Raw genomic sequence first — 27,689 nt, forward strand, 5'->3', positions numbered from 1 at the left:
CCATATTCCATCATTTATACCAGGTCAGCCCAGATTCCCCATGGAACAGCACTATGCAAGACTATTTTGGAGACTAGCTACCACAGTGGGATGCATCTGTATATAAACTCATGTAATGTTTCACATGCTTACTACAAGGGGTTCTGGCCTTTGTACTTTTCAGTCTTTACTCATGGAATCAGAGTTTGGTCTGTAATAGCTACATATGGGTTATTGCTTTATTCTTGGTCGTGTAGTATAAGCTTGAGAGACTTTTTTTTCCCCCTGATGCTTTTATTGGGTTGTTTTTAAACCTATTTAAGACCCTCATATTTTATTTTTAAAAATTTAATTCCTGCCTTCAAAGAATTTCAATATCTATATACCATATGGCACTTCAAGAAAAAGCATATCATTATTTTTAAAAGAAATCTCACAGTTCAAGGAGTCCCTACCACCAAAGCACCGTGGAGATTCTCTCCCTGAAAAACTGAAAGTCTGTCTTGAGATGTTTTAATTCTCTCTAGGCATGAAATGATTTTTGAGAAAATTTTCTGTTAAAATTGTTTACAGACATATTTCCAAGTCCAATAGCAAGAAACATAAATTTATGGTGTAAATTTTTTAAAAAGAAATAATGTAGGCCATTTGGTATATCTCCATCTTAACCTGTTTTTCTTATTTTAACATTTGAGACCGTCTTGGGGCAAGAGTGGCTCAGGTAAAGGAGATAAGGGAAAGCTTTCCAGAAAACCACACACATTCCCTCGTAAAAATAAAACCAGAGTCTTGGTTTAAGTCCAACCAGGCTGGTTGCCTATAAGTTCATTATCAATCTTTAACATGGCCCTAACGTATCTCCCCCACCCCCTTGTCATAGCAACATTCGAATCAGTCTTTCCCCAAGCACAGGATTTATCCACGCTGGTGCAGACCTGGTTTGGAACGTTTTATTGGCAATACTGGTGTCATATTCAGGAACCACAAACTCTTGTTGGACTGTGTTAGCTTGAATGACAAGTATCAGTGGTCAACTATATTTGAAATATTGTCAAAGTACCTAGAAATAATAGGCATTAAAATTCATTCCGTTCATTGCAACGAACCTCTAAAGATTTCTTGTCCTCCGTGGAACTGGCATACTGTAATTGTTCTTTGGAACTTAATGTAACCTCAACAGCAGCAGAGAGACAATACAGTCCTCTCATTATGCACATGCTCTAGGATCGTTTATTTTAATGCTTTCAAATCAATATGTTCCATGCAGCACACCACAATAAATAAGGAGCAGCAATGTTCTTCTAGTAAATCCGTTCATAATGTGAGTCACCATGTAAAACACCACATCTCAAGTCTTTGGCCCTGTGCCATATCATGAAGCACGCCACATCTGCACCTGATCATATCTGGCTTCATATGGATTTAATAGGACTATGCCAGAAGTGCATGTAAGAACAAATTTAACCAGAGGTTTCCAGCTATTAAATACAGCTACTAAGTAGTTAAAAGGCAACAACTAAACCCGTAAAGCCTGCCCCTCCCCTCCCCCCCATTTTTGAGACAAACAGAAAGATAGAAATGATCTGGTGAATTTCAGGTCAGGGGAAAGCAGGGTGGGATACATTTGGAATACTTGGAGCAAAGCTGGCACAATATGACACCCAAAATGTCACACAACACTGTTACTGAATGGACACTGGATACAAGTGGAATCGATGACTGCAGAGCTGAGTTCTAGAAGGCGAAGGTGGGGGCTAGGGTGGGGATGGTTGGTTTCCATTAGGCAGATAACTCAACGGTGCCTTCCTCCTCGCTATCAGCTCTGTTGGCACGAATCTCCACGAGGGTCCTGGCAAATCGGGTCCATTCATCATTGTGGGGAACTGCAAGCTGCAAAGCGATTAATGGAAAATGGTGAACAAGGGATCTTAAAGGACTGAAAGCCTTGACGCCCACAGGACTGTTCCTCCTGAAGCAGCCATTTCCCTTGGAATATAAAGGAAACCAGATCTTCGTCTTCCTTGAATCGGCCCTGAAGTGTTGCTCTTAAACTGACAACTTAAGAGAATAAAGTCACTCATGGAATTTATGAAACTTAAAAAAAAAAAAACTTTTTTAAACTATACAATTACAGTAGCCAGTTAAAGAACTTTCAGTAATGAAAATTCATCATAAGACCAGAGTTAAAGTGAACATAGCAGATAAAAACTGCATATAATTGTCTAGGATTTTGAAATAACTGTGGTGTTGCCTTTCTAAGTCAATGCTACTGATCCTTTCTTAAAAGTGTTGCTAATGTGCTAATATGCAGGCAAAAGTATAGCTTACATATACAAAGAAATCTTACTATGAAATAATGATACGGCTTTTTCAGCAAGATCTTACATGGTGATAAGTAGCTAACATTTGCCAAGAGTTCTGTTCTAAGCGCTTTACATGTATTAACCCATACCTCACAGCCCTAGGTAGGGTAATCTTGGTATTTCCTTTTTACAGAAGAAGAAATCGAGGCACAGAAAGATTAAATCATCTAAGGTTGTGTAGCTAGCAAATATCAATGCCAGTGCCATCTAACTCCAGTATCTGCATCTCTAGACAGTATCCTATACTGGTTTGCCAAAAAAGGGAGGTTTATAAGATTTCCCAAAGCATATCTTCTTCTATGCACAATTCAGTGAGGAGAAAATTAATCCCACCGGATACAAGCTACATGTATAAATTCTGTTAGCTGATTTAAAGGATAGTGATTTCTCTACACAGCATCCAGAAATGAACTGCTTAAAGATACATTGCGAATGTTTGGAATAGAATAGAGAAGTATTTGATGATGAGAAGCATGATCAAGTAGAAGTCTGAATGGTTTTTATATAGAATAAAATTGATGCAGAATGTAGAGTGATTTTCTTAGAGGATTGCCCTGTACGAGGGTATAATCCATCTATAGGTACTAGGTTCTATAAACATTAATAACACATTCGTCTCAATATACATTTTTGAAAATAAAAAACAGGAAGCAAATAAAGCTAAGCTTTGAGATCATTTTTATAGCTGAAAAGTTACCCACTATATACAGCTAAATGATTAGAACTTAACATTTTTATTACAGGGGATGATAATGTCAGATGCTAAGACAACTTTTTGGGGGATGTCATCAGCAGTCTACAGAGTATATCTTGCAATTAGTGTTCTAGTACTGAGGTTTAAATGTTTCAGTAATATAATTCTGGAAATGATATACAGGTAGGGGAATAAGTTCTACTGATTTTGAGAAATGCAGTACCAATAAGAATTCTCATTTAGTCATATGAATGAGTTTTGAATGGTTACTTCCCTAGTTATTGAAATGAATTCAAATTTCTTCTTAGGCAATGACATAAGTTCACAATAGTATCAAATGACACTGTTACCCCCTTTGCTCAGTCCATTTTCCCTACTTTGAGCTCTTTTCCTAGGTTCCACCGATCTTCATTTTTCTCTTCAATTTTAGAAAATACCGTACTGGGGAAATGAGGCCTTCAAACTTCAAATGCTACTACAAAAGAGCTAACAAAAAGCATGAGCAGCAAAGGGTTGGTATCATATTTATATGAAAGAATAGGTTCACTACTTCCTTTCTCTCCTCCAACTCCTAACAAGTCCTCCCAAAAAGAACCACAAAACTAAAGCCTAGGAAGAGACAAAGCCAATCATGATAACATGATTATGACTTTTTCCAATACATAAGGGATAATGAAACTCTAGCTAAGGCACCTCATAATTTCATATAACTTTAAGTCCTGGAAAAAAGCAGTCCTCACTAATAGTACATTATACAATATATAATAGAGTATATTGCTCTAGGAGTTTGGCTCCTTAACGTAACAGTATATTCTTGGTTGAAACGGTACAAGTTAACATATGATGCCATGCATAATGTTTTATTGATAGCAATATATAGAAACTATATGCTAAAATAAGAAAACAGGTAAATATGTTTCACATAGTTTCATTCAGTAGTAATGGCAAGGCCATTAAGAAACGATACTAATTAAGACTCTGAGCCATTAAGGTTTGAATATATGCCCAGATACAGTTTGAGACAGAACTGAGTATCATTTATGACGTTTAAGTTGCACATCTAACTGGTTGAAAGTGAATTTTATCAGATTTAAATGTTTCTAATGAACAAAAATACCCTACAATGGAACTACATTTGAGCTTTTCCCCAGGGGTGGGAATAATAGTACTAGAATACCAACACCTGTCCTTAAAAGTACAGGTTTGCCCTCACAAAAGCGTTAATAGTATTCTAACATATCTTGTCCTCTCTTTGATCTGTGAAAGTTCCATTTAGGTTGGAAATATTAGAAGTTTAAAAAAAAATCCTGCCAAGTATTTTTCTGTCTAGAATACCATAAACTTCACAAAAATGTTAGTTTGCTTTGGTTCACAAAACACAAAACCACAACAAAAAACATTCCAGAGTCACACACAGTGCAAACACAACAGCTTCTAGAAACTTAAATTTACCTACCTCATCCTATTACACTTTCTCATTTAGTTGACTATAAAAATAAGCCACGATGACTGTAATGTTAGATTTAGAAGGTGAACTGCACACTGCCCCGTTTTTAGAATTAAGTATCACCGTCAGGAAGCACTTTAAGAATAATCTTAGCTTGAATGTGTGAACGTGCATTCACAGGCTGTTTCCACACCCAAAGTAACAATTTTTGGCATTTGAATTACTTGTAGGTAAGATCAAACAGTGGTCCTAACAAACAAGAAGACCAATCCTTTCATTTTACATCTGCGGCTGTAACCAGCATCCATTTGGACAGAACTGTCCCTCTTATCCTTGGCGGTTCCTGGCTTTTCTAACCTGGTTCTCTCTGATTAGAAATGGCTGGAAAGGGGGCACCTGGGTGGCTCAGTCGGTTAAGCGTCCAACTCTTGGTTTCAGCTCGAGTCATGATCTCATGGTTTGTGAGATCGAGACCTGTGTCAGGCTTTGTGCAGACAGTATGGAGCCTGCTTGGGATTCTCTCTCTCCCTCTCCCTCTCCAAATAAATAAATAAACTTAAACAAACAAACAAAAAACAAATAGCTGGAGGCTCAAGAGCAAAAATTCATTTCAGACTTTCTCTAGGACATCTTTAATCCAGTAATACCCTAATCATTAAGTAGGAAAATTCTTTGTTCATGTTTCTTAGTTAAAGAGTAAGACTGCTCTCATGTTCTTCTAACCAGAACACAAACGCATTCAATCAGCATGGACTGAGGACCAACTCTATGCCTGGCACTGTGCTAGGGATTAAAGATACAGCAGTGAATAATATTTTCTTAGGTCAAAATGTGTGAATACTGGCACAGGTGGGGGTTTTTTTTTGTTGTTTTTTTGTTTTTTTAACTTCACTGACATTCAAAACATGCATAGCCTAAAATTTATTTTCTTACAGTGACAACCGTAACATGTCCCAGTGTGTGTTGTGTGTCAAGTAAGTAGCAGGAAAGCAAATGGCATGTTAATGACAAGGCTTCAGCATCTCTTTAAGTTTCCATCAAGGCATTAAAGGCTAAACCTAGAGCATCACTGTAGATTTGTTTTCCACTTGAAAAAAACAGTTTAGAATAATTTTGAACAATCTCTATTTCGTGATAGGAAAAATAGTCATAAATTTTTCATCATGATGAATAATTTTAATTAAAAGAAAAAAAGCACTGTGAAGGAAATGGCCCATTGTTATATCAAGGGAATACCATAAAGAAGGATTTGTAAAAATTCTTCCAGTATTGTACTGAACCACAGTGGATCTGGAAACATTTTCTGCCTTCAGATTCATCTGCCAAAGTCCACATCCTAGGTCAGGGATGATTCAGATTTTCCCAGTGCTTCATGTACAAGGTGCACCCAACAAGCCCATTCATACCCCCTGCTAGAAGACTTTTCTAATTTTTTTGTGAAATGTATAAAGCATTTTTATGCCACAAGCACTCATGGCTCTAATTCCCGAGATGATAAAATCTTCCCTCTAAGGGTGATGACCTTGTATAGATATGATATGAGCCTATTTTTACAACCGAGGGAACTAAGAACATAGATAGTTTCTGAGGTAGCAATTTGGCCATAAGGAGGAGGTAAAATGGAGCTCAGATTTGGACAGGAGACTTAAGTCCCGTTCTCATCTTGGTTACTGGCAATGGTCAGGCACTTAACCTCTCATTGCCTCAATTGTAAAATGGGGATGATAGTGTCTGACCCATTTATCAACAGAGATGTGAAGAGGATGAGAGAGGTAATCTAAGTGAAGAAAATACCATGAGTTCTTCATGGAATAGTCATGCATTCTTTCTCTTTAAACTGTCACTCAGATTGAACACGTTCTTCCAAATGATATATGTAAATGGCATGCATATCGATTCAATAGCATTTTTGTGGTTTTGTTTTTATTTTCTTAAAATAATTCTGATGTTTACTATGTGAGGACATTAAGGAACAAGGCATGGACCTCTTTTAACAGGTAGGAAATAGAAGACCGGGGAGCTAAATGATTTGCTAAGATCGCCTAACTTTCACACGGTAGAATGGGCCAATCAGGAGCCTCGCCCCTTTAGGAAATGCCAGCTTACTGGCAGAATGGCAGGCAAGTAAGTGTTTTGAATCACCTGCTAAAAGAGTCTAAAGACTGTATTTAATCTTCTAAGATTCTTAGAAGATAAAAGGTCAAAAATAAAAAGCAAAAGTGTAAAAGCTGTGGAAATTTTATGGAAGTTGATCATTTTAGTCCCTCGACTCCCTACTTCTGAGGCTGTTTGATGGATCTGCCCCTCCTGTCTGCCTGAACGGAAGAGAGGGCACCTCTGGATGCTGCCCCAGCCCGTCCCCCCAAAAACTAGCCTAACCACTAGGTGTCTGGCCTGGGTTTCTGGTGCACTTAAAGACAGGCAAAGATTGCAGAATAACTAAATTTTGAGAATGGAGCCAAAGTTGACTTTTTCCACCTCCAGTATCAGCCAGATCACAGTTTCTTTCCCTGCTTTGCCACTTACTTGCAGTATGTCCGTATGAAGACTGTTTTAACGTCTCCGATCTTAACTTCCTCATTTGTGAGAAAGGAATTTTGAGACCCATCTCCTAGGAGTGTTGCGAATATTAAATAAGACACATGCACACCCCCTCCACTGCCAAATATAATGGGTTTAGCACAGTGCTTGGCACATTATGAAACTGGAGGAAATGATGTTTTTTTTTCCTATTTTTCCTTCATGCTTATTCTCTTTTCCATTTGGGGGAGGTAATTTTTGCTCCTTTCCTTTTCTTTCTTCCATTTCCTTCTTCTCACCTGTATAGAGCTGCATTTCTTTTTAGAAATATACCTTATTTTTATTACATTTGATTTCTTGAAAACCCACACAAATACTTTCCTAAATAGTCACACTTTTAATAATACCTAAAGTTCATGAGCTGGATATGAGGAAAGGGTTCTTTCAGATCACAAGAAAAATTCTGTCAGAGTACTTTTTATTGCTCATTTAAAAATCAAACTTAAAGTATAATTACTCCTTGTAAATATACACATCCACAGATATGTCTACATATACATGCATATTTTTAATTTCTCAGGTATGCCAATCCAGCTTCCCCTAGCTCTGTCCTTGTTATGGCACTTTCTACAGTGGGATTCTACATTTTTAGCTCAAGTTATAAAGCTTTGTAACCACTGAACACGCTGTTATAAAAATCAAATGGCTTTTTATGACCAGGGTTAAATATCATTCATGTGTCCCTTTTTATAAGCACATGGCTAACAATTTTGAACAGTCCACAGTCAAGCCTCCCTCATTTGTTAGTAATTTTAAGGGGTTTATAGTACCTGGCAGCTGATTTGAAAAAGCTGCATTATCTGCAGTAACTCCTACCAGCTCAATGCTGAATTTTTTATGGTAAAAATATGTCTCGAGCATTGCTTATATAAAAGTAGGTTAATTTTTAAAAATCTTGGACAATTAAGACAGGAAGCTATTTTGTAATTTCAGTTTGGTTTCTCAGACACATTAAGCACGGCAAACAAATGAAAATGAGTAGGCCTCCAAGTTTGGGGACAAGTATTCCATCAATGTGTGGTTCATCAGCATCTTTGTAATCTTTTAATTAAATGGAGTCACTATAAAAAAGCCTGGGACGATTACGTTAGCCATCGATTCTGAACAGATAAATGACAACTTCTGTATGAACCCCAAAATTAAAGTTTTCTGTTAAAAAGATATCTTGCAAATCACCTTTTCACTTTAATATGCATTGGTTTTTTGTTGTTTTTAATGCATTTACAGAGACCGTGGAAGCAAATGTGGGTTTCCACAGAGACTAAACCCCTCTAAGCTTTAAAAGGTTTTTTAAAAGTGCAATTATTAACGGCACCCCAATTCAGGAGATTGTGGATTTACTGGTAACACGTTTGTGTTCAGAGGAAGCCAATATTTCTTAGGACAATTCCCTTTGCCACACACACAGAGGGAAGCAAAGTGGGAGGTAATATGCAATGAAACAGCCGCTGGAAAGACCAAGCTTACTCGCTTCACATAAATACAAGCTCCACTGTATTTAACTCTTGGGGGAGTCTAGCATCACTGGTAACAACGGATGAAACCACGGACCAAAATTCCAAGCCAGAATGCAGTATACAGAAGGGGTAAATACACGCAGTATTCCACCACAAAAAGATAGTCTGTGTGGTAACTTAGTATTTACAGCACTTTTAGGGAAGGCCAGAAAGTAGAAGTTACATTAGTCTCCATTCTGTAGCATCTGCTGTTCCCGGTCAGTAGGTTAAAATTTCTGTGAAATTTAGCAGCATGCAAACCTAGAGTAATCTGATGATTATTTGGCTATTTTTGGTGAAGAAAGAAAGAATTTATTTTATCATAAAATCCTATTCTAAGGGACCCCTCATCCACCCGTGAAGCTTGAGGTCTCTCTGCCAAAGTTCTCTTCTCTAGTATCTTTAAATGGGTGGTTGATTTTTATAGCAGGTTAGAACACTACTTTAAAAAAAAAAATCCATTACCACCCAATTAAGGAAAGAAGGACAAGACATAAAATCAAAGGTAAATAGTAATAAATATGGGTCTATATCAATTTCAATAAGTCAGCAACCATTGAAGGAAATTATTTTAAACACTATTCTTAAAAAATAAACACTTCTTCATGTTAAAATTTCACATTATAGGAAGCATGACAAAATTCTGGAGTTTTTACCTGCAGAGAGGGAAAAAAATCACACAGCTGAAGAAGAAAGAGTTAATTTACTAAGGTCTACGGACGACCTTGTTCACATTTGTATTAAAATCTCATCCTTTTTTCTTGAGAAATCTCTTAAGCATTATTTTTTTCTATTATTTGGAACAATCTATTCCTCTGTCCAAAAGATGGAAAAAGTGCTAAAAACATTGGCTGATGGGCAATAATGGAAAATAAACTTTTAAAACTCCAATTACCACTCTTTTTCTAGAACAGAAAAGATCAAGAAAATGACAAGGAAATGAAAAAAGCATGGGCTACTCAAGCTAGTCTGTCATATTAGCTGACTAAACATATATCCTTTCTCTTCTTGATATTATTAACTATAGGTTTTCTAGTAAATTCCTAGCAACCACTGCATCTAAGCAGTTTTGACAAAAAGAAAGCTTATTGCTAAACACCTTAGAAACATTTACCGAGGTAATAAAAGAAACGTCATTCCCTCCTACTGAATGTTTGGGCATAAAAGAGGTATTTTTATAATGTAGTTCATGATTTACCATATCTATAGTGTCCAAAAAAAGCACAATGAAAAGGAAGCGTTTTTCCAGTGGTTTGACAACTATTTGAATCAGCTGTTAGGCTTTCATTACACTAGTGGCCAATCACTCACTTTTAAAAGCACAAGAGGGCGGGGGAGTGGGATAGAGATTGGGGAAGAAGGACAAGCCCTCTTTTTAAAATATTTTCTATATATCCTACTCAGTGCAAACATAGTTAAATGGATTATTTTTCCTGTCCATCAGTCGATAGCCAACTTGGAGGCTGCATTCTGAATGCTTCACACAATTAAGCTTTCCCTTAACCTTCAACTTTCACGTGTGAAACATTCACCCAAATATTTATAGAGTGCCTATTATGTGCCAGGCACTGTGCAAGGCTGGGCTATCCCACTCAAATAGACAATTAATTGTTAAGTATCTACTTTGTGTATGTTTCTGTGGACATGCCACTCTAAACATTAGAAAAACCTTACTGAGGAATGTGATTAACCTAAGGAGGGCTGCCAAACTGAAAAAAAAGAAAAATCTAAATCAAAAGGGTGGCTGGTTTTGAGGCTACTAGAACACGTTCACTTTTTTACCAAAGGTTCCTTAATGTTAAGATAAATAAAAATGAAATATTTCATCTACATATTGAGAAACTATTAGCTGGCCATGAGGGAGAAAGATCTTAGGGAATGGACCACTGATCAGTTTTATCTGCCACCCTAAAAAGGAAGGGTGCAAAATTTCTTCAACAATGTTAAGCTTTGATATTTCCTAAATGATAAATAATTCATGTTTTAAAATGGAGAAGATGTTCGGATAGCTGACATTCTCAGAAATCCATGCAAACCTTCTTTGAAATTAGAATAGAATGATTCACTCCCTCACTTTGCAAGTCCCACCTATATAACATATAAATATTTACACATAAACACGCATAGGCAGGTACTTGATTTCCTATCGTATCTTAGATGCACCAATAGTAACACCTGTACTCCTGTAAGAAACAAACAACTCTCCATTTCCATCCAGGCCAGTGTTAATCTAGCCTCACAGATGATTGGAGCCGCTTCATGCTCGGCTGGTCTAAGCTGTGATTTGAGGCTACTGTTCTAAGCAGTAATTTTTCAAGATAAAATTTAGCAGTTTTGAAATTCTAAAACTAAACAATTTTGTCAGCCATGAAAAAATTTAACACTATAATTAATGACTGCTTCAAGATCCAAACTGCTATTGAAGATGACAGTTTGAAATCACAGAAGAATCATAAAGATGATTAATTATACAAACTGGTACTTGTTGCAGAAGGTTTATATTCATAGGCCATTTATCACCAAAATGGGAATATATGAGTTTCATTGAATATTGCAAATTAGTATGCACACATTAATTTGGTTTTTATAAAGTTAGATATTAGGGTTTTCTTTTCATCAAATCAACTTCTCCATAATACATAAAAGTCGTTAAGTGTTTTCTTATCAATCCAGAGAAAAAGTAGATTGAAAAGATATTAATCCTATAAATTCATTTTTATAAACTAATGTACCTGAATAAGCACACTATTTATATAATAATTAGTTTAATTACAGTCTTTTACATATATAATTATCAAAATGAAAACCATGACTACTACATTCACTATAAGATGAGTAATTATAACATTAATTGGAATTAATAGTGCTTTTTCTTTTTCCTTTTTCAATTAAGCACTTTTCCTAGAAGAAATCAAGTTAATATTAAAATTACAATCTTACATTTTAACCAAATTATTTTATTTCAAATACATGTAATTTATTATGACAAGAAAATGAATTAACATATTACTTCAAAGTAGCTTATTTTATGTAATTATATTTATTAGCACCCCAAATCTGCTCATACGGATATGCCTTGGTGTTTTTTGACTTAACTGCACAGTGTTGTGGCTATGGCAATTAAAAATTCAGGTAAAAACTGAAAAGTCCCATTGGAAATCCCAATGCTTTGTTTCTATGTCATCGAATATCTAGATATTGTCGACAGAACTAAGTATTTGGATTTTCAGTTTTTATCTGGAGGTTTGGCACCACAGAATAACTTACGCCAAAGTCCTTTCTTCTCCATGGAGGGATATCAGAAGAAGTGTTTGGCATCAGCTAAAGAAAATAATACTGTTTATTCACTGAAGAATAAGCCAGGACTTGCAAAGACCTTCAAGAATCTAGCAACTTGTGGCCACACTCACTTAATGAGAAACACAAGTGTTTGGGGTGATTATAACTGGACCTTCGTAACCCGAGCCCAGCTCCCTCTCCCTTCTGGAGGCTCAGCCATGCTCTCAGCTTCGTCATCAGCGGGGGATAATAGCCTTCATAAAGCACCATCATTAAATGAACCGATTTCAAATCCAGTTCTTTTTCATTATGGGACTCTTATTTGAATTAACCCCGAAATCTCAGTTAAACTTCATATTTTGTGTTCTGCACACCCCTTCCCCACGGAGCGGGGATTATTTATATTCAGGGCACACACTTCTTGTGGAAAATTGACCTAGGCCCTGTCCTACTGGCAAACACAAAGTAGTTCCACAAAGCAAACAATTATCGACTAAGTATAATCCACTTACAAACCAGAAACGTATTGTATTTATTTTGCGTCACTCAAATTCTTTTGCACTCTCAGCACTTCCAGTTTCTCAGATGCCTCTATACTGAACTGATATTTTAGGTGCAAGAGAGATGGCTGATCGAATCGCTTTCTTTTATCCCTGTGCTAGCGGGTTACGGAAACTGTTTGAGGCACTTTTTAATAGTCCCTGGACATTACACCTGGACTACCATTCCGAAGTGTGTTTCACAGGCCATTTTTCCTGTCGGGATCCCAAATAAACTGTCATCCTAATTTTTCATTTGAGCTTTAAAATGCACTCAGATGAAGATTTAAATCGTGCAGGTACATTTAATCTCTCCTATTCCCCTGCAGTTTTCCTTTCCGAGAATTTTGCAAGACCCTTGTAATATATTAACAAATGTCCAATTTACTGTATTTATTGAAATCTGTAATAAAATGACTGCTATTCTTTTAGCCCCCAAAGAGTCGTATGAAACAAGCGATTTGAAATACCGTCAAAGTTCAGGGTTAAAATGCAAAGATGAATTCATGTTTCCTTAGGTAATTAGTGCGTGGGATACCAAACCAATAATAGCTAAGGGTGCACGGATTTATTCGTCTCCAAGTTTGTTTTTAAGTTGCCGTTTTATTTTTCAAGTTCTGCTGTAGGCTGAAAATGACTTTGGAATCTTATCATTTGGCTATTGTAGAAATATAATCAGGGATTTGAAACTTATGTGTGTTTATCACAACTGAAAACAAAATCTTCCCTGGAAGAGGTTAATGGAAAAAGAAATAACAGGAGGTGGAGAATAAACTGCTTTTTTTAAAACTGGAGCTGCAAACAGCATTCTAACTAATTCAGATAAGCAGCAAACATAGTTGTTAGGGGATATTTATGACAGCCCATCTATGTGACAGCACTGAAGCATTAACAATAGCAACGGGCTTTCTATAAAACACATCTGCAAGACAGACAGGTAGATAGGCTGACTATCAATCATCAGGACACGTGAATAATTCTATACTCACTGGCCCATGTACTATTAAAATCAGCTTCATATATATATGTATATGTATATATATATATATACACACACACACACACACACACACACATACATACATACATAAAAGCTTGCTCTTCAGTAAAGGAGCCATGGTGGAGCCATGGGTAATTCTTATTTTTAATTCTTTAGAATATGTGTGTTCACACATCATTTAAAAAATCCAACAATGATTAACAGTCCTCTTTGGGTGTATTCTGAAGCGGCATACACACAGTGTTTTCAGGTTATATTTGGAGTTAACTTATGACTTGTTATCTTCTCCGCGTTTCAGTTAATTGAATGGGATCATACAGCTTCACAACAAACAGACTGCATCCCACAGTTTGAAGAGAAAGATCCTCAAAACTTATTCAAGAGCGAGGCTCATCTTTAACTTTACATTTTAGAAAATGTAAATGGTGCATGCAAGCACTGTCTATTTTAATAACTTTTAAGATGCACAAACAGAATAAAAATTATAGCCAAATAATAAAAGGGATCTTCTCTGTCTTTCACTGAATTCACATAACTTCCATTTATGCTAATGGGAGTTGAGCACCTGCTCCGCAAAGAAAATAGACCCCTGTCTGTGAAAATAAATGTGTGCAGTATATTTTCCAGCTACAATGCTAAAATCAAACAACCAAAAATGTGTGCTATATAAACAAAGCATCATGTGGCCTACCTGAAAACACTGCTGTCTTATACTTTACCTCATTAGTCATATATCCCAAGATATTACTCATACCTTAGCCATTTAAATGCAATAAAAAGGAAAAAAGGGGGTAGGGGGCAGATGGACATACTCAATCTGCTGATTTCAGTGAGCTCATACACAATCCTCTGTTTACCCCTTCAGAAGTTCATAATAAATTGCATCAGCAAATCTGGATTCGGGCCATTTCTCTCTGCCATCATCTTAAAAGTCATGGAAGATAATTGTACATAATAGAAGAGGGCATGATCATGTGCTGAGACTCCCGGTGGCAGCTGCAGCCTCAGCTGGGACAGGAGATGAGGCAGACGGTTGTTAACCACCGGTGGCATCCAAGTCCCTTTCTGCATGGCTTTTCTGGTTGGGCATCAGGTCTCAGAGGAAGCAGGTCTACCTAGACTTGAATGGGGACATCTCCACTGGTAGTCACAGAAGTCTCTTATCAGGCAGTACTTGATGATGGTGTGACAATTAAGTGACAGAGAAAGGCTGTCCCTCTCCACTCCAAATCATAGTAGGCATCATAGAGATCCTTTCCCCAAACTCTATTATACTTTTGGTTAAAATTACAGTATGATCAAAACAAGGGTATGGGGAGTGAATGAGAATATCCATACGGTTTCAGCTCTGTTCTTCTGGGCCTCATGATGTTTATAATCTACAGCCTTTGCTATTCCATTCAACATTTTTAAATAGTCTTAAGACATAAGTAATAATAAGATCATACAACATGTGCTACAAATGACCACCTTTCTAAAGACTTCTTCTTTTTCCTAACAGTCTAGGTCAAGGCCATAATTTTTCATTTCTGATTTGCATCATGTATAGAATTAAGAACAATACTCTTGTGGCAAGACTGGCTACATAATTTTGCAGGGGGGTGCAAACATGAAAATGTGGGGTGCCTTGTTGAAAAATTTCTGAACGGTTGCAAGACGGTGACAGCTAAGCATGAAGCCAAGCTGAAGGAACCTCTATGCACAGCACCTGTGAGACTGCACAGGTAACCCAAGCAGGAAGCAGGAAGCCAGCCTCACTCTCGGAATAGGACCTTGGTGAGAGGGAGCCTGCTGCCCCCTCCCCTCTCCTCAAATCAACCAGGGAGAAATGAACGTGAGGTGTCTTCCTGCAGACAGACACCTATTCAGTGTACTGAGGTCTCAAAAAAAAAATGGATCAACAAGGCATACTCTAGAAACTACCATTTACTTTCTTGTGCACATTGTATTATAAGGCTTATTTAAAAGTGTTTCATCTTCTTTCTGAGAGGGTTCCATAAAGCAAGATTTTCCATCCAAAGGCCAGCATGACCCTGGTGAGGGGTTCAGTTTTAATGGGGACCAGAGGACCAATTCTGAATACAGATAATGGTAGCACAGTCTACTAGCAATTTGATCCTCAATGCCATATGTTTTCTTTCTCTCTATATTTTCCCCTTTTTAAATCACTTCCTGCTCAAACCCCTTCCCTCTTGTCACCCATGCCCGAGCCTTAGATTTGACCTCAAATTCTAAATGGGGCCAGTTTGCTGTGAAGACACTCTGTCTGGCTTTCTGCAGTTTAGGTGATTTGGAAGGCTGAGGACACACTGTTTAGAGGGTGCCCTTCTCTAGTAAGTACAGCTAAGCTCTGTCAGTTCTAGACTGGTGAACGAGACAGCGGTAATTACAATAATGGCGGCATTTGCCCATGAAGTGATCTACCGTCTCTCAGAAGTGGACTTCAGCTGAGGTCCGCTTCCCTTTCAGTACATGGAGACTCTGTATATAGAGTTGGCCTTCAGAGATTTAGAATAGGCATTAGAGATGAGCAAAGAGAAAAGGACCTCTTCCCTTTATCTTTCCAAAGAAACAAACATGAGCTACATTTGTAAATACCTTTCAAAAATACTTAGGAAAAAAAACTACAGTGAAGACAAAATTATCTTAAGTCTGGGTTTTTCTGAGCTATAGATTGCTTTGTGTATTGACTAAACAAGACAGAAAAAAAAAAACTGTTCAAATGTATAAGCCTATCCTGATTTTTTTTGGTCATTCAGGGAAGGACTAGAAGATTATATAATATTACCTACTCTCAATAAAATAGTATATCCTTTTTTTTCCAGGTAGTGAATTTGTAGGGATAAACAACCCTACAAATTGTTTGGCCTATTATGTGTCACAGAGATTTTTCTATAGCCTGTCTAGACTCCAGACAATAGACGAGACTGGTCTATAGTTGCAGACATTTCTATAGTCTGTAATATCACTTAGGAAAGTAAGAGCAATAATACAAAAATGAAAACCAGGCTGACCTGCCACTACGATAGTAGAAATATGAGTATAACAACACTTTACAATTTCGAAATGATGATAGCAACCTAGAAGGAAGTTTTAGCAGCCACATATCAGCCAAGGCAACTTTTGCAAAATCATTTTTTGCTCCTAAAATATGAGTCATATTTGAGTAATTCTGTCCACAGGCTATAAAATCACTTTATTACAGAACATTCTGTATATATGTCATATTGTGTTTTCTTATTGCATGGGGATTGTGTGTATGTATATATGTATGTATGTGCATATACATTATACATATATGTTACATATAGATAACAACAAATACATATATGTGTGTGTATGTATATATATACATATATATATATATATATATATATATATATATATATAATATCTGTGGTCAACGTAAAGATTTTTCAAAAACTTTTCTTGAAACAGACCAGATTGTTAAACTATTCTACTTTCCATCCCTCTTGGACAAAACATTACTGTTGCATATGATCTTAAGAGGATTAAGTGACATTATGTATAACAAGCAAGGGAGGTAGAGAAAAGAGTTTAAATTTCATCTACTTTCTGCCATTTCATCTCTGAGCATGCCTCCACATCTATTTCTCTCCCACAATTACATTTGTTATAAACAAAAGAGAGAGAGAGAAAAAAAAACCCTTGTTTTTTAATGTTCTTCTTTGCTAGCTTTTTAATTTTTTAGTAAATGAACTAATGAAGAAGGTTTTTGTTGTTGCTTAGTTTTATTTTGATGAAGACAGTGCAAAAGATGCATTGAATATAAAGAATAATCATTGAAGAAAACATTGCCATAAAACCATTGGCAGTGTTTTTGATTCAGAAGGTATTCTCTTTCCCAAAGACTCCAAACTACGTCAATAGTCACCAGACCATTTGTATCTTCACCACTGGGGATGAATATTAACAGAGTCTTTGTTGCTGTTGGGATGACTCAGCTTGTGGCATCAGGAGTGGTTAAGGAGGTGTCTAATGAAATAGATAACATGCAGTAAAGCTGAGAGGTTTCTGAATGTTTTACTTAGCAGTGCACATCCCCAAATAGAAAATTCCCATCTCAAGAGTCCTTCAGTTTCTCTTTCTGGCTGAATTAAAAGCAGCAGCAACAACAACAACAACACCTAGTTCGTTTCAACATAATCAACCCCACATACAGTAGTGTATAATAAATCGTTGCAGTGTAGGACAAACCATCCGGGACTCTGCCAAATGTACAGAATGCCGACTGATGAAACCATACGGAACCTTGTCAGTGTGATCAGCTAAACCCATCCACCAGGCAGGCACAGAGTACTTCCTAGGTCCAGGGAGTTATACATACAAATGTGGTACATTTTCCCCCTGGAATGCAAATTCTAGATTCATATTACACCAGAATAGCATTACACAGCACTCTTGTTTTGTTTTGCTTGAAAGTTCAATATTTTCTTTGTCTTTAAGGAAAAAATTCTTTAACCTCATTGCAAATGAAAGCTTTTGTCAACACTTTCCCATTTAGTAAAAATAGATACGTTTAAGTACAATTGATTGATAATGTAATATTTAAATAAAGATAGCAGAAAAATTTAAAGAGATTTCTCTGAAATACAAGATATAGATTTTTGCTCTTTGATATGTGCCATGATGTTCAGGAATACTTCATATATAATGTAACACATTATGTATGTAATACAATGTAGCTATACCAGAGATATATACCTCATAGAATAACTTTGAATATCATGAAAATAGTACAAATTCGGATTCACTTCAGCTTCTTTAATATACTGTGAAGGGAGCACAACCTCAGCCTCTTTAATTGGCTACATTTTAACTAAAGAGTAATAGTATACACTTTAAGTGAACATAATGAAAACTGGACTTTTTGTTTGTTTAACAAATTCCAAATTCAATGCTAGCATGATGCATTGGACAAACTTTCCATTCTCGTGAAATTGGTGGGAAGTGCCATGCTTTATCACAGGATGGGTGGGAATTCTATAGCTCTCTGAAAGAGCCCGGATCATTAACTAAAGCGGCCCATGTGTGGAGACAGAAGACCAAATTAGGCCCTAAGGAAGTCTTACCAAACTCCCACTGAAGTCAATGGAAATTTGCAAACGCACTTGAGAGGGCTCTTGTCGCCCACAGGTCATGTCAATAATTTCACTAGATCTTTAGACACACAAGTCAAAAAAAAAAAAAAAAAAAAAAAGAAAAAGAAAAAGAAAAAAAAAAGAAAGAAAAAGGAAAAGAAAAGAAGGAAAAAGAAAAAAAAAACCCAAAACACCCAAACCTGTAAACCAAAAAATATGTACCTCTCCAACATCGTAGATCCAAATTCGGCCTTCTGAGTCTCCAACGGCAACTTCTTTCCCGGCTTGAGCCCAACGAACACGGTTTAGGGCAGAAGCCCCTTCAATGGCCACACTTGCTGTCGGGACCTGTCAAAGAGGTTACAACAGCAATAAAGAATCTCTGAATATGAATTTAGATACACAAATTTAGCATGATACGTTTAACTGGGTGAGTCACCACTGCCTTCATGTGCAGGAAGTAATATACGTCCCCGTGCAGGGGTAAAAGGATTCATTGTTCTTAAATCATATGCTCCACTGAATTAAGGGGTAGAGAGGAGACACTTTAACAAAAAAGGAAAAGAGGGAGAGTCTTTTTCCACAGTCAATGGGCAATGAGTGACAAATATTTCTCCGGATTATGCAGGGTGTACATCCAACATACAAACACAGCAGCTAAATGTGATACTTCACGATCAGGTCATGATTTATGGATCGATGGAGAGAGAGATTTCAGGATTTACCAAGATTAAGGATACTATAAAAGGCAGGAAGGGGGTTTATGGTGGAATAAAGGTCATATTAATGTGTGTCTTCAGGGAAAAAATATGTATTGATCCCTCAAAACCTCATCAGGGAAGGGATGATCAGAAGAAGACAAAAAGTGCAGGTGGAAAAGCTTCAAAACCTCAAATTCTCCTCTTTCTTTTTTTCTTTTCCTTTTTCCTATTTTCCCCCTTCCTGTCAGTACCAGGATGGACGAAGCACTCTATAAGTTTGGAGATGTCCCCAGGCTGATACCCTGATGGACTGCAGCCCCTGTTTGTAGAAGAGGCCTTCCATGTCCTTTAACAAACACTGAAACCTGCCAATGCTGATAATTACTATCATACTAATTATTGAAATACACTGAGGTGCTGAAATGGAACCTGCAGCATTTATGACAAGAGCCGTAGTATTAGGAAGACGTTTTAGGGGGCCCACCCCTCTGTATCAACAGTTGTGTAAACTCTTGTCTTTTAGTTTGGAACTTTATACCTGATGTAAAGATCACATCTCTGCTTCTTCTCCAAGAACGTGGAATGGGAAATGACAACAGGCCATTAAAAAGCAAAAGAGTAAATGTGGAAACAAAAAGAAAGAAACAGAGTGAAAGGAGGGCCCTAGAGATCATCTCATGCCACTGTTTAAGACCTGTGTCTCCTAAACAGGTCGTTTTAGGATGGAAACTCGACTCGACGTACTGTGCCTCAGCTCTCCCGGCGTTCTGCTATTCAAGGAATTGAAACCATCTGTTTATGTGAGATTATTGACCCAATACCTATCTTTAAAATAGCAATAAAAACTCCATCATATGTAAGAATCTATGTTTAAACTTAATCTTGAAATCAATAAAAATTCTTTTACCTGCTTAAATCACTGTATGTCAATTGTGAGCAAAAATGTAAAACGAAAGTCCCCAACTCATTTATTTTTTTAAAAAATACACAATTTCTACAATAAAGGTGCCTGCTGTGCCGGCAGGAGGTTGAATTTTTAACCAAACCTTTCAAAGGCCAAAACAATGTGAATTTAGATGGGCCATAATTCTGTCAATATGCTTTATTATTAGTGCGCTGCTCAGAAAACAAATCTGAGATTCAGCCATACAGTTTTCAGAGTTAGTTTTTAACACCATAATTTAGGGAGATCGTACAGGATCATACTTTATAAACCTAACTCTGTTCAACATCAGATTTTATCAATGAACAATCTCAAAAATTGAATAAAAATGTTGAATCTTAATATGAATGTTAAAAATTAATCATTCAAAATAAACTGATTTCTGATACACTTCAAATTATGCCTAATACATTTGAAAGAATCGTATTTATTAAGAATTAAGTAATATAGCAAACTGGGACAAATACTATTTTAGCCATTTAAAAATACCTTCAGTTCAAATATTATAAATGGTTAAAAAAAAGACTATCACAGCCTATTATATGTGCTAAAAAAGTATCAAATGCATGAAGGAAATGATAAAATATATTTTATTAGTTTTACTCATAATGACCCTTCAACAGCTGATCAGTCTATAACGAAACTAATCCATATATTGAACTATTGAACTCTATCTCTCTTCTGTACTTTGCTTTCACAGTTATTTTCACACTTTTTAAGGCTCAATCATTTTAATTGCAAAGACAGGATATCTACTGCCTAAATGACTACATTGTGTGGAGTGATACTCAGGTAGGTGAATATGAACTATCCTTGCATAGGAGCAATTGGAATAACTTGGTCTAAAGGTACAGTAATTTCAACAACAACAGCAACAAAACCCACTGGGAATTCAGGTTCTGTCTCTTTTTTACACAAATTTACATCCTAATCCAACAAACACTTGAAAAATCTTGTTCAACTTGATAGGAGGTAAAAGTCATTCGAGAGTTTAAAAAAGTGTTCAGTTCATTACCGGATTTGAATCAGACTCGACATTTCTACTAGTATTCTGAAAGCAGAATTATGGTTACCACAAAACTAAGCAATTTGCATGGCCCATAATGATTTTTAAAAAATATTTATCTACAAAACTTTTATGTGGTTGTCCCTTGATACCTAGAGAAAGAGAAGGGAAAAATTATATTTGGCAATTAATTTCCTTTTTGGCAATTTCATTGTGGACACGTTAAGTTCATTTTACCTAGAAAGCAGACTACAAACAAAATAAGAACAGCTACATAGGAATTATTAAGGCATGTGTGGAACTCACTCCACTGCATCGTAGTTGGGCATCACCTAAGCATCATTTCTACTAAATCTGATTTCTGATACAAGGGGTCTCCTAAGCCAACCTGGAAAACGTGTGTCTTTTGGTTGATTTAAGTGAATGAGTTTATTCTAGCAGATAGAAGCAATATGATTTTAATCAACAGTGATGAAAGACTTTGGGAAACCATCACAATGTGGAATAACAGCATCTTTCTATGAAGAGCAATAATGTTATGAACATTTCAACATCCAAAAATGATGGGCATTGCACACATTTATGCCTTTTGCTTATTTTCAAAGATACTTCATCACATAACTCTTATCTTTGTCACACAGTTCTTGTAGCCAAAAGAAAATAAAAAAGACTCAAACTGAAATATTTGAAAATGTAACTATTTGGCAGTGGTCAGAGATGCATATAATTTTGCAAGTTACAGAGGCTCCATAATAACACCTGAGGGATATTTCCCTGCCCCCTCCCACAGAAAATACTAGGGGGCCTGCTCCTCCTCAGATCCTCCAGCTATAGGCTTCCTAATTAAAAAGGCTGAGCTGCTTCCTGCTCAAAACACTTCAAAAGACCTTTCTCTTGTTCTCCACTTGACATACAGTTTACATGCTTGTTCCCCTTACCTGTCCCTTCTTATTTACGGAGAGGTGCCCTGAATCAGAAGCCGGGAAGTGCTGAAGAGAACGTTTTATTTTTCTAAATCGAAGGACATTTAATATTCATGTTAAAAAAGACACAAGCCTTCTCCCCAGTAGCTGAGTTAGCACCTGAGTACTGTTGAGGGTGTGGGCAAAAGGAAAAATGCACATGGCAGAATTTTTTAAAACATAAATGTATATAGCATAATTTTTAAAAAGAATATTTCCTTATTATTAATTCCCCCCTTTTAAAAAAAAAGGGGGGGGAGGCCATTTTTCACTTCTCTAAATGTGACATGTTGATATCCCGCTTTTTTTTCAAACACTAAGATTAACATGTTCAGAGTTGCAAACTATTGTAAAAGTCTGCCTGTAAGTTCAGCATTTTAGATAAAGATGATTTTGCCTTGTAAAAATCAAATGGAGGATGGATCTAAACACAAAGGGTCAACAGAATCATCTTTTATGAATTTAAAATAGAAAGTGTACCAATAGCAAACACTGACAAATAACCCTTCTTAAAAGCTCAATCTCGAGTCAGCGTCCACAAAAGCTTACTTTTCCAAGTGCTTGCCAATGGAGTTATTTCAACACTGCTCTGAAATATGCCTGTGTATCCTTTCCCGCAGGGAAAGGCGTGAACACACAGCGTTTTGCTTTTTGCAAAGAAGGGTCGTCCATTGTCCAGGATCGGCCACGGTTTGGGGATGACGTGAGATGAAATGATTTGGGGCCAGTGCATCTGCCAGTTCCCTTCAGAGCAGTCAAGAAAGGGGGTCGGCAGCCCAGCTGCAGTTGAAGGGTCAGTCCAAAAAAGGCCGTTGGGGAGAGAGAGGGGGAGACGGAGAGAGGCCGGCTGCGCCCTCCTCCCAGCCCTCCCCCCCCCACCCAACTCGGGCGCCTGCGCCGCCGCTCACCTCGGTGTCATTGTTGAGGTTCCAGAGGTCCAGGCGCCCCATCCCGTCCACGCAGGCAAAGAGCGCGGGATGCACGGGGGACCACATGACATCGTACACATAGTCTGCATTGTCTTCAAAGGAGTAGAGCGGCTTGTTGTGCTGTAAAGCAGAGAGACCGTGAAGACTTTGTGGCGCTGCCGCTGCCTCGGGCTGTCTAGCGAGCCTAATTAAAAACTTTGCACATTCACAAAGTGTCATAAAACTTCCCGAGATGAAAGTCCTCGAAAAGGTGAACCGCAGCTTTAATGTGACTAGAACTGTCCAGTGGCATAAATAAATACCGGGGGGCGAGGGGGTGGGTGGGAAGGGGGGGACTCTTAGGGGACTGGGGGCTGGGACCGGCGGGGGAGGCGGTTTCAGACACAGGCGTACGAGACATTCCATGCAGGTGGACGGGGCTGCCCATTAGCTCGGAATTCTCGCCAGGCTACGCTCCGCGAGTCGCTCGGAGCCCAGACCCAACCGCGCTCGGCCTGCGGGGATCAGACCCGCGGGGATGCTCTGGAAGCCCCCGCTTGGCCCGGCCGCCCCGGACCTCTTGCATGGAAGGCAACGCCTGCCACCTCGTGGTCTTTTTCTGTAGCTGCATGTCTGCTTCCAGGCCAACTCCAGGCCAAATTCATACTTTAATGGTTCCTTTGCGGCGGGAATGGGAACACATATTTTGAAGGGATTTGTGTAGCTCTTTTGGGAGGTTAAAAATCTCGCGGTTCTAAGACCCTAGTTTCTCTGCCTCGTCAGGTGGACTGGCGTGGCTCAACGTAGAATCCCTGAACCTTCACAGAAGATGAACCACATTTTCTAGATCACCCAGGATTTCCAACAGCCCTGAAATTGGTGTTTTGGGGGAAAGCATTAGCACACCCCCCACTGCATACAAATGCTTCTACTCCAGAGGGATACAATAAATTAAAATGGCACTCTTGATTTCCAGTGAATATTGTCACATCAAAATAGCACAGAAGTCAGAGGCAAGTTTGAAAGTACACCAGAAATAAAATGTAATTGGACTTCATGAATTATTCATTCCATCTGGCTTGTCTTATTCTAATTTCTGCATAATGGCTTTACTAATCCCTGATCAATTAATGTAAAATGAAATTTAAATGATAATGAAAGCCCTAGAGATAAAAGAAATTAAGTATTCTTATATCCTCTGACAGAAATCTAAACAATGGGAGTTTTTTTCCACAATGTCTTCTTCATCCAGTCAGCCGTCTGTATTCTCTTTCTGGGTTCGGCTAAATGCCTGTGCAGGCCAGAGGAATAAGATCAAAAAATATAACACACAATATGAACAATCAAATCCTTTATGCATAGAATGTGCAAAGAATGTTTCTGTAGGTAACAGCTCCAAATGTTCGAGTGAACTCCCAATGTGTATGGTTAGCAAAGGTAAAATGCATAGAATGCACTTGCTGATGTGAAAGTGAGAAAAATTGGTGAGAGACAAAAACCTAGAGCAAAGATTTGTTAGGGTAGTAACTGTGATTTCTCTTTCCATGAATTATATCGCTTTGACATTGCTCAGAAATGAACGCAATTCTAATACTATTATAGCAACACAGAAGATTTTAGATGGGCCATTGTGCACGCAGGGGGTAGGCAGTAGATGTGTGAGATGTGCTGTATTTGCAAGAAGTGTCTAATGGGGGAGTGATTTGAAAAAGAACATATGATATTGAGACCTCAGAAAGAATTAAATGGACATCAGCCTTACATTTTTGTATTTTAATATTCTATAACTCTTTTATGCCAGAATGTTTATCGTATACCATGCTTGCAGTGTGATTCTGAGGTAAAGTTAATTGTCAACTTGCTATTTACGAATAGCTTCTTTCTTCCTCTTGAGCTTTGGACTAGGTGATTCAAACTTCCTTCTCCAGAGAATCTGAATATCCAGTGAGACCTTAAAGTGGCATGATTGTATCATTTTTCCTTACTGAGATGGAGTAGCTGGTCCTTCACTGACCACTTGTAAATATTAAATTCTAACTCTTAGTACAAGACTATTCCCACCCCAAATTCTTGATTTTGTAGCTAGCCAGTCACTATTTGTTAAACAACATGAGTGACACAATTTTCTCAAAGTCAAAGCGTGGAAAAGACATACTGAAAAAAGTTGATTCTCAGTATCCTCTCTCAATAACCCAGCTGATAGCAGAACTGAGTATACAGAGGTCTAGATATAGACTTACACATACAGACAGATATTAAACACAGATCATATTTATGATCCTTGTTTTGATCAATTATAAAACCACCCAACCTTCAACAGCCATTTTCTAGAAAGTTGATATTATTTGATACATTAGTTCTCCCAATAAATTACCCCATTAATCTCTACTTTGCTTCTTTCCTTTTTTTTCTTTTAGTTGCTGCTTCTGTGAGAAACCCAATCAAAATTGTAATACATCCTGGAGACTTCACTTTTTAAACATCTGGAAATAACAGCCATTGTTCATGCTACCAAAATCCAATTGTCTCATGTTTAATAGTATTGTATTGAAATGCTAGTACTGTCTAGGTTTTTCTCCAATTTCCTTATTACCCCAGCCTCTAAGACTGAAGCTTGCATCGCAAAAACCACTGCCACGTTATTCTAGGCTACAGTGTGTGCAAGTTTAGGGGAAGGAAGAAGGGCATATGTTTTCAAGGGCTTTGTTTTAACCTTGATAGATTCACAGGTTGGGAACGTCTTGGTCAGGATTGAACCCACTGTCAGGGGACCAAGTGGACTGACAGCTAGGAACCCCTAGTTCTTGAGTACAGCATTGTGTGAGCTGTAGGCATGAGCTAACACCCCTCTTACATCCTTAGGCAGTGCTATTTTGAATATTAGCTGTACTTTTTTTGATCAAGGAATTCTTCATTCTCTTTTCTTTGGGGCTCAAAAGGTAATCTGAAAACCTCATTAAAAGTTTGGTGATGAGTGCACTTGTCGTGTTGAGCACCTGGTGATGTATGGAAGTGTGAATCACTGTATTGTACACCTGAAACTAATATAGCCCTGTATGTTAACTAACTGGGATTAGACTAGAAACTTAAATTTTTTTTTGCCTCAAATGCTTACTGTAAAACATTTTAGAGTAGATAAATAAATCATGAAATATCAACTTTTTCATCAAATGTATCAAAAGCATCAGGATCTAAAGATTCTGTTTTTGAAGTATGAAACATAAATGTCTGCATCTACAAAACTGCTGTAGCTTTATCACCGGTATTAGAATACTACAAGTTTTGAAAAGGTGCAGAGTGTGGGGACAGATCTGACCAACGATTTTTGAGGAGGATCCATTCATATCATTTGTGTGTATTAAAGCTACAGAAGCTTGGGGATTTTAAATATTCACTCCGTAAAATACTCAAGGTCATCTAATAAGCTAAATATGGCTTCACAGCACATTACTGTAGAAAGTGTTTTTCAAAACCTTCAAATTTCATGAGACAAAAACCTCTTCACCCGTGTGTCTCCATTCCCAGTGCCGTGTTTAGTATCAGCACACTGTTAAAGAAGAGAGACAAGGACGCTGCACTGTTACCTGACGTATTGCATGTATGACAGACACATGCCAGTGAAATAAAGCCACGACACCCTGTGCTTTAGACAAGTTTCCGGGGCTGTGCCAAAAATCCAAAAATATCCAGACACAGATCAGCTTGACTTTAACATCCTGCCTCGCAGAGCAGAGAAGCAGGCGACCAGTCACCTCCCAGACAGACATGAAGGGCAGGGAAGGGTAAATTGTTGGGTGTTTGTTCTGCATGACTCTACACACACATTGTCTAATTTAATCCGCATAAAATCTCTGTAAGGTAGACGGTATTTACAGAAAAGAAAATTATAGTTCGGGAAAGTTAGTAGCTTTCTCAAGGCCACGAAGATTGTAAGCGGTGGAGGTGGATTTGGTTCTCTGGTTTTCCTAGCTGTTTAAGCACATCCTTTATTTGAGGGAACCGTGTGGTTCTCTATAAGACATAATGGTCTTCGGTCTTCAGAGCAAATACAGCAGCTCTGTTACCTGTCGTTGTATTCAGTTCAACCAATATTTACTAACCACATGCTGTATAACTTGTAGAAAGGGTTAAAAAAAAAAACACCCTCACAGAATGTCGGTTGCATTTCCCAAGTTGATTATTAATAGTCGTGAAGATGTTACCCATACAATTCCAAGCATCCTTAGCACTTTTTGACACCAGCAGAAATCTTTTTCTTCAAAAAACTGGGAATAAGATGGAATGGCCCTTTTGCCAGCAGGGATAAACAGGAGGCCACGCGATAGAGGGTCTAATAAAACGATGTCAGGAGGCAGAGCTCTGGGTTCCAGCTCACCAAATGTCTATATAGCTTCGAGTGAGGGGTTACAATTACACGATCTGAAAGCTGAGGATAACATGGGGAGCGTGGGCCGGAGAAGGTAGTAGGAGAAAGTGTACACAAACTACAGACCATGGAAAATTTCACTGAACAGCCTTGGATCTTAGTGTTTTCATCTATAAGATGGAAGGTGGGAGCTACTGACCTCGAGAGTTGCTGCTGGCTTTCTACGACTCTGTTCTGCACTAAGGATTGACTGGAATAAAGTTTGCAAAAGTTTTTTAGAAAGAGCTATTCAGAGATAAGCATTATAATCAAAGCCATCTTACT

The 27,689-nt window shown here is 37.7% G+C and overlaps 1 protein-coding gene across 5 annotated transcripts in view; it reads right to left on the bottom strand.

Annotated features, from left to right (window-relative positions):
• Nucleotides 1-569: 569 nt before the first annotated feature.
• DYNC1I1 (dynein cytoplasmic 1 intermediate chain 1) overlaps nt 570-27,689 on the bottom strand; it is a 313,205-nt gene continuing 286,085 nt past the window's right edge. Inside the window, exons 14-16 of one of the 5 annotated variants that reach the window (XM_053218428.1) lie at nt 23,000-23,140; nt 18,702-18,827; nt 570-1,869 (exon numbers count right to left, since the gene is read on the bottom strand). In XM_053218428.1, the coding sequence (XP_053074403.1) occupies nt 1,759-1,869; nt 18,702-18,827; nt 23,000-23,140 (378 nt within the window). In that variant the 3' untranslated portion in view covers nt 570-1,758. The remainder of the gene's footprint in view (nt 1,870-18,701; nt 18,828-22,999; nt 23,141-27,689) is intronic. The other 4 variants (XM_027071928.2, XM_027071927.2, XM_053218429.1 and 1 more) reach the window with 4 other exon arrangements.

The sequence above is a fragment of the Acinonyx jubatus genome, chromosome A2, assembly GCF_027475565.1.
Source record: "Acinonyx jubatus isolate Ajub_Pintada_27869175 chromosome A2, VMU_Ajub_asm_v1.0, whole genome shotgun sequence".
Lineage (NCBI taxonomy): Eukaryota > Metazoa > Chordata > Mammalia > Carnivora > Felidae > Acinonyx > Acinonyx jubatus.